Source organism: Pseudophryne corroboree, chromosome 6, assembly GCF_028390025.1.
Source record: "Pseudophryne corroboree isolate aPseCor3 chromosome 6, aPseCor3.hap2, whole genome shotgun sequence".
NCBI classification, from domain to species: domain Eukaryota; kingdom Metazoa; phylum Chordata; class Amphibia; order Anura; family Myobatrachidae; genus Pseudophryne; species Pseudophryne corroboree.
Window position 1 is genome coordinate 822021249 of NC_086449.1, and position 6757 is coordinate 822028005.

The 6757-nt window shown below is 49.7% G+C and overlaps 1 protein-coding gene across 4 annotated transcripts; it reads right to left on the bottom strand.

Annotated features, from left to right (window-relative positions):
- Window positions 1–3184: 3184 nt before the first annotated feature.
- RHNO1 (RAD9-HUS1-RAD1 interacting nuclear orphan 1) lies at window positions 3185–6686 on the bottom strand. 4 transcript variants are annotated; one of them, XM_063929193.1, is made up of 3 exons: window positions 6570–6686; window positions 4256–4578; window positions 3185–3894 (listed from the first exon to the last, which is right to left on the bottom strand). In XM_063929193.1, the coding sequence occupies exons 2-3, from the start codon at window positions 4418–4420 to the stop codon at window positions 3316–3318; spliced, it is 744 nt and encodes a 247-aa protein (XP_063785263.1). In that variant the 5' UTR covers window positions 4421–4578; window positions 6570–6686; the 3' UTR covers window positions 3185–3315. The 4 variants fall into 4 exon arrangements, with proteins under 4 accessions (XP_063785263.1, XP_063785260.1, XP_063785261.1 ...); XM_063929190.1 differs by having other exon boundaries at window positions 6548–6686; XM_063929191.1 differs by having other exon boundaries at window positions 6508–6686.
- Between the last annotated feature and the right edge of the window lie 71 nt (window positions 6687–6757).

Sequence of the window (6757 nt, forward strand, 5' to 3'; positions counted from 1 at the left end):
ACTTCTCCCGCTCTTATAATTATATTATGGCAGGGAATTTTTGCAAATATATAGCTTATTAGACTATATTATGTGCCATTTGCCAATGTAAGGTACTCTAATTGCTGCCCAGGGCGCCCCCCCCCCCCCCCCCCTGCGCCCATCAGTGACCGGAGTATGTGGTGTGCATAGGGAGCAATGGCAATGACCGAAGTCTTCAGCCGCCGATTTGCAGGATGTCTTCTTGCTTCTGGCTCTGTAAGGGGGACGGCGGCGCAGCTCCGGGACCAGACGACCGAGGCAGGGCCTGTGTTCGATCCCTCTGGAGCTAATGGTGTCCAGTAGCCTAAGAAGCCCAAGCTAGCTGCAAGCAGGTAGGTTCGCTTCTTCTCCCCTTAGTCCCTCGTAGCAGTGAGTCTGTTGCCAGCAGATCTCACTGAAAATAAAAAACCTAACAAATACTTTCTTTACTAGGAGCTCAGGAGAGCCCCTAGTGTGCAACCAGCTCGGGCCGGGCACAGATTCTAACTGAGGTCTGGAGGAGAGGCATAGAGGGAGGAGCCAGTGCACACCAGATAGTACCTAATCTTTCTTTTAGAGTGCCCAGTCTTCTGCGGAGCCCGCTATTCCCCATGGTCCTTACGGAGTACCCAGCATCCACTAGGACGTCAGAGAAAACGGTTTTCTGCGCATCCGGCGCAATGCGCACACGCTACGTACTTTCACAACGGCCGATGTATTTTCACACAAGGTCTAGCGAAGCTTTTCAGTCGCAATGGCCGCCGCAGAGTGATTGACATGAAGTGGGCGTTTCTAGGTGTCAACTGACTGTTTTCAGGGAGTGCTCGAAAAAACGCAGGTGTGGCTGGGTGAACGCAGGGCGTGTTTGTGCCGTCAAATCCGGAACTGAATGGTCTGAAGTGATCGCAAGCGCTGCGTAGGTTTTGAGCTACTCAGAAACTGCACAATATTTTTTTGTAGCCGTTCTGCGATGCATTCGGTCGTACTTCTGCTAAGCAAAGATACACTCCCAGAGGGCGGCGGCATAGCGTTTGCACAGCTACTAAAAACTGCTAGCGAGCGATCAACTCGGAATGACCCCCTATGGGCTAAGCCAGGCATTCCCAACCTCGGTCCTCAAGGCACACTAACAGTCCTGGTTTTAGTGATCTCCAGGCTTGAACACAGGTGACTTAAGATTTAACCATCTGTGCTGAAGCCTGGATATCACTAAAACCTGCACTGTTGGTGTGCCTTGAGGGCCGCGGTTGGGAATGCCTGTGCTAAGCCTTGGAGAGAAATAAAGTACCAATCAATCAGCTCCTGTCATTTTTCAAGCCCAGGCTGCTACATGGCAGTTACGAGCTGATTGGGTGGAGATAAAATACCAGCCACTGTCTCTCTCTCCAAAGAGGGGCCAATATGATGCACTCATACGAGAATTTGCATAGATCTAATTTAAGATCAAGGGCACCGCTGCGGGGGCACACAGAGCATCTTGTTTTAAAGAATGGCACAATACCCCCCCCCCCCCCCCCTCCACACACGTCGCAGCATGTCAATCGTTTTGTGGCTGACAGAGGCTTGAGCGCGATAGTGTGAGATCCCTAAACATTGAGTTTGTGCACAAACCATCGGGTTTGCAATACATATATGTGCTAGGCATTTGATGTACATAGCACTGTCTTCTGCCTGCAGAAGTGTGTCAGGATCCTGGTGCTTGCTATGTGAAGAGAAATGAAGTATGAGCCCCAACTTCAACACACAGGGGCACACAGTGCCTGTCTGTCACTACCCTGATCATTTGGAAAGGACCAAAGTGACGGTGTCACAGTACAGGATTTATTTCTTCTAAAATGCAGACGGTACTTCCTTCTGTTTAAGAATATTTTACATCATTTGTCTTCATTATGCTAAATTATTAGAGTGCTATATAATTATAACACTCTATAACAGATTATACATGTGCTAGAGGCAGACCCGGCAGAGAGGTAACGTCAGTTCTGCAACCCATAACATACAGTTTCAGTTGTCTATAACCTACCCAGATCTTACATTTTCATTGCTACAGATTGTCTGCATTTTTGGCCTGATTCAGGACCTGACGGATTAGTGGCGCATGGTGCAAAGTACCGATGCCGAATCCTAGAACGCAGCTCGGATCACTGGTTGAAGGAGGAGTCACGCCTCCTGCTGCATTACCATAGTGCTATGGCTGCTGCTCCCACATCTAATCCGGAGCTTTATTACTAATGCACCATACAGTGCCTAGTTACACCCCTTATGATCCTTCTACTAACGTAGTATCCCATTACCAGGATGCGGGGGTTTGGCATCTGCAGGTAGGGTACGGAGTTTGCTGAATATTTGGTGTTTTCCATATAATGGGTGTTTCAGTCCTGCAGGGCACCTTGTCTAACTCTACGGACACCTTCTAAGCAGGGCCCCACGTCTTTCCTCACATATAACCATATTGGCCAAGATCCCAGTAGTAACAAGTGTAGGAAGAAACAGTTGGCGAGTGCAGAAGTTGTTCAAACAGCAGCAAATCTTCTGGAAATCTCATATGTATAAAGAATCTCCTACATGTTGTTATATTTATATGGAAGGCACGCGATTTGCAGACTGCAAAGAGCAACGTTCTTCCCAAGTGCTGCCCAAAACACACTAAATTTACATCTGGGCCAGCAGCACAAAGTGTTCATATTTAAGTTCTGTGTTATTTCACTTATCCCTTTACTTTAGCCAAGGACATTTCATGAGGTAGGTGGGTATCGTTTGGTAGCGTACTTTCTAATGTATGCTTGTGGCGCTTCATTTCACTAAATAAAACCACATAGAGGCTAAACACGGTGATAACGGATGTGAGGAACATTCTCAAAAGGTGGAGACTGACCCGCAGTGAAAGGAGCCGATCTTAATGTCAAGCAAAGACGTAGCTCTCTTTTCTAGTCATCCAGCCAGGAGGACCCAAGGGAGCCAGGAATGTCAATGTCACATTTTAGTAGTCCGATATTATAAAATGTACACACATTAGAACATCCAGATCTGGGGACACTTACGGCCGAACACACAAGCGACAGGCTCTTTAATCATCGTGTACACCCCAATCACTTATGCACGCGTAGTGGGAAATGTATAGCCATCACCAGGACTGGCTACAATTAAAAGCATGCACATTAACACAACCATACAACAAAGGGAATGATGATAAGTAAGTGCACTATGAGCTTTAATGCATTATGCATCATTTCTGTAGATTATCACTCAGTGTCCATAATCAGCACACAGGGTGATCAATATGAAGCTTCATCTCAGTCCGTTTACATGACGCTGTCACGGCTTCACCTGTATCTGGCTGCTCTCTAGCCTTCCCCGCGATTTCAGGTATTTCATGAGTTCCTGCCGTCTCCGCCACGTGATACGGACCCCGTATTCATGTTCCGGGGTGTCTTCTGCCAGCACCGGCCCTGGGCTGTTTTCAACCGATAGGTCTGTTACATCGCACAGCTCTCCATGCCTCCTGGAAACCGGCGTCAGAACCTCGCCTGCGCCAGGCGAGAGCAGCTTGCTTTGTAGCCGACTAGTCTCTGGGGTCTGTATATCTGGGGGGCTAAGAGTCTTACTACAAGGCAGATCCTGCAGAGGAGACCTTGGCGCAGGTGCGCGCGGAAGTACGCTTGGCTTCGGCCTCCTGGCGCAGAACGATTGAGTTTGTACTAGCTCAGCAGGCGCTTGGCTAGTGAACGATAAGGATGGGAATTTACAGACGCTCTGCTTCCTCCCTGGTGCCCTCGGACGGCTCTGGCTGGCATCCCTTGCGCGGCTCTGCACGGTGCTGTTGTTAGAGGTGTGCCGGAGGCGCCGACGTGCCGGGAAATTCAGCTCTACCGTTTGACTGAACTGCGGGGACACCTGCAAGACAGATAGAAGGGTTGTTGGTTAGCGCCAGCAACCACCAGTTGGAATAAACAACTAACAAAGAACTTGAGGAACCCAGAGCTTCTACAATGAATGTTGTGCCTGCTGAAAAATTAACAGTACCCCAACATTTACATAAGCCCCCCAATTAAAGTTTTCTGTGTAATGTCTGCTTTGCTCAATACAAGAAAGCCAAATGCTCCATAAAGTGTTGTCGGAGAGTTCAATGTGTACTAGACATTACCTCCCTGCTTCTAACCCAGGAGGAAAGGGTGTAATGCACCAGAAAGACACGTAATGTGGAAGGACCACCAACCAGTCAGCAGAGACCAATGCTCAGCAATCACACATTTACCCAAGAAGTGGATGTGTCCTGGTCCACTGGTTTGGTGGGCACACATTTAGGGTCAGCCTTTGGTGGAGCAGTCCCATACTCATGAACAGAACCCTGACGTGGGCTTTCCAGGAAAGCCAGACGTGTTTTCCGTGGATTACAAGCGGCTCGTTTCTTTGGAGGCATCAGCACTTAATGGCCGGTATTGTGGGAACCACATGGTGAAAAGGCGACTTGGAGTTGCCGGGGACAACAGGACGTATTCAGGAGATTTCACGGCACGTTCTAGAACATTCAGCAACTGCAGGCGGCAGACCGCAGGACAGGCCGGTGCAAATCCAAACCTAGGAAAGAATCATGTATATGAGACACGAGACATTAACACTACTACACAGCAAAGTGAGGCGGGTGCTAGTAATAACCTACAGCTGACCGGGAAACAGAAGAACTCTATGGGGTTCATGTAATGGCTTCCGATTTCACAAAGCAGCGGAACGTCGCCAAGATTGCAGCTAACGTTAAAGTGGAATCAGTTCTAAAGCTGAATAAACATTATAACTGGCTGTAGCTTTATATTTAGCTGCAATCTCACCGACGTCCCGCTGCTTCCGTAAAATCGGAAGCTATTACATAAACTCCTACATGTCACAGCTCCGGCTTCAAAACAAGACAGTCTCATGGCCCAAAAATGGAATGTACACAGTTGCCCAATTTGTGACACCAACCGAAGACGTGTCCTGGTCCCCTTCGGGGACCAGTCCAGCAAGCTACCTGGACAACACAGACCTGTCTACTCCAGCATTCCCCCTAGGACAGGACTGTATCCTCCACCCAAGTAATACGTCTTTCAGTAACCAACTCTCCGGTGTTCCTGGCGGAGACATCTTCCATTGCAGCAGGAGCGGTACATGGGTGTCTGATAATGGAGAAGCTGTTCCAAGCCCCTATCCCTGCCTGCAGCTGCTTATTCCTCAGGATCTTCACCCAAAGACACTGGAATTCTACTGTCACCGGGTTCTTACAGTTCCGAACTTCTCCGGTCCCTGACCAGTCTACACTCTGTTGGGGATATGGTCATTAGGTCGACCACTATTGGTCAACATGCATTGGTCGACAGTGTCACTAGGTCGACAGTTCAAAAGGTCGACGTGAGTTTTTCAAATTTTTGTTCCATTTTTTAACATTTTCATACTTTACGATCCACGTGGACTACAATTGTGGATGGTAATCTGGAGCGAGGCACCTTGCCCGAAGCTTGGCGAGGGGACACGGTGCACTATTTGGGTTCCCCATCACTTTACGAAGAAAACAACACCAAAAAAGGTAAAACAAAAACACCTGTCGACCTAGTGACCAGGTCGACCAATAGTGGTCGACCCAACGACCCATACACTGCCTTAGTTATGGTGACCATAATATCCCTTTAATCTGGGACACCTATGATTTACACAGGTTCTGTGGCTGGCTAAACACTAGCCTGAATTTCACCTGGTTTTAGCCAGCCACAGAACCTGTGTAAATCATAGGTGTCCCAGATTAAAGGGATATTATGGTCACTCTACCTCAGTCACATTGTGCTGCTAACCAACCCCAACACCCCCCCGGCTAACCTACGGGCCCCATTCCTCGGCTAACCTACGGCTCCATGCCACGGCTAACCTACGGGCTCCATGCCTCGGCTCAGCTACAGGCCCCATGCCACGGCTCACCGACGGGCCCCATGCCACGGCTCAGCGACGGGTCCCATGCTACGGCTCACCTACGGGCTCCATGCCTCAGCTCAGCTACGGGCCCCATGCCACGGCTCACCTACGGACCCTATGCCTCGGCTCACCTAGGGCCCCATGCTATGGCTAACCTACGGACCCTATGCCACGGGTAACCTATAGGCATCTGATGTGCGCACTGCACTGTTCCTAATTTATTACCATTTATAATGTGCACACATACTCCGTAGCGCTTTGTCTGGCTACTCACATTACAAGCTACATTTTATTGGAAGCCACAGTCTGTATTTTTGGGGCGTGGGAGGAAACCAGAGAGTACATACAAACTCCACACATGGTGGGAATCAAACCCAGGACCTCTGCGCTGTGATACAGCAATACTAACCACTACGCCATCCAGTCTGTCCAACTAAAGCTATACAGGGTTGAGACCAAAACGAGACGGATAGAAGTCATGGGGACACAGGGTGGGAGGGGGGCCTGGGATGGGAGAGAGAGATAAACCCTTGTGACCACAAGCACAAAACAACTAGAGCCCGTTCCCACCGTCCCGGTGCCGCCCGCCCGCCGGCTCCGCTCTCCTCACCTCCGGTACAATCCTCTCTCACCGAGTCTAAGCTGTTGCCGTCCTGATATAAAACGCGCTCCGTGATTGGCCGCCGGGCTCTGCTAAGGAAGCGCTGCGATTGGTTGCTAGCCTTCGGGGACGTTCGCTTCGCGTGCTGCGATTGGTTCTACAACTCTGGTTCTCATTATTAACGGCTACGCTGTGATTGGCCGCCGCAGGGGGGACGCA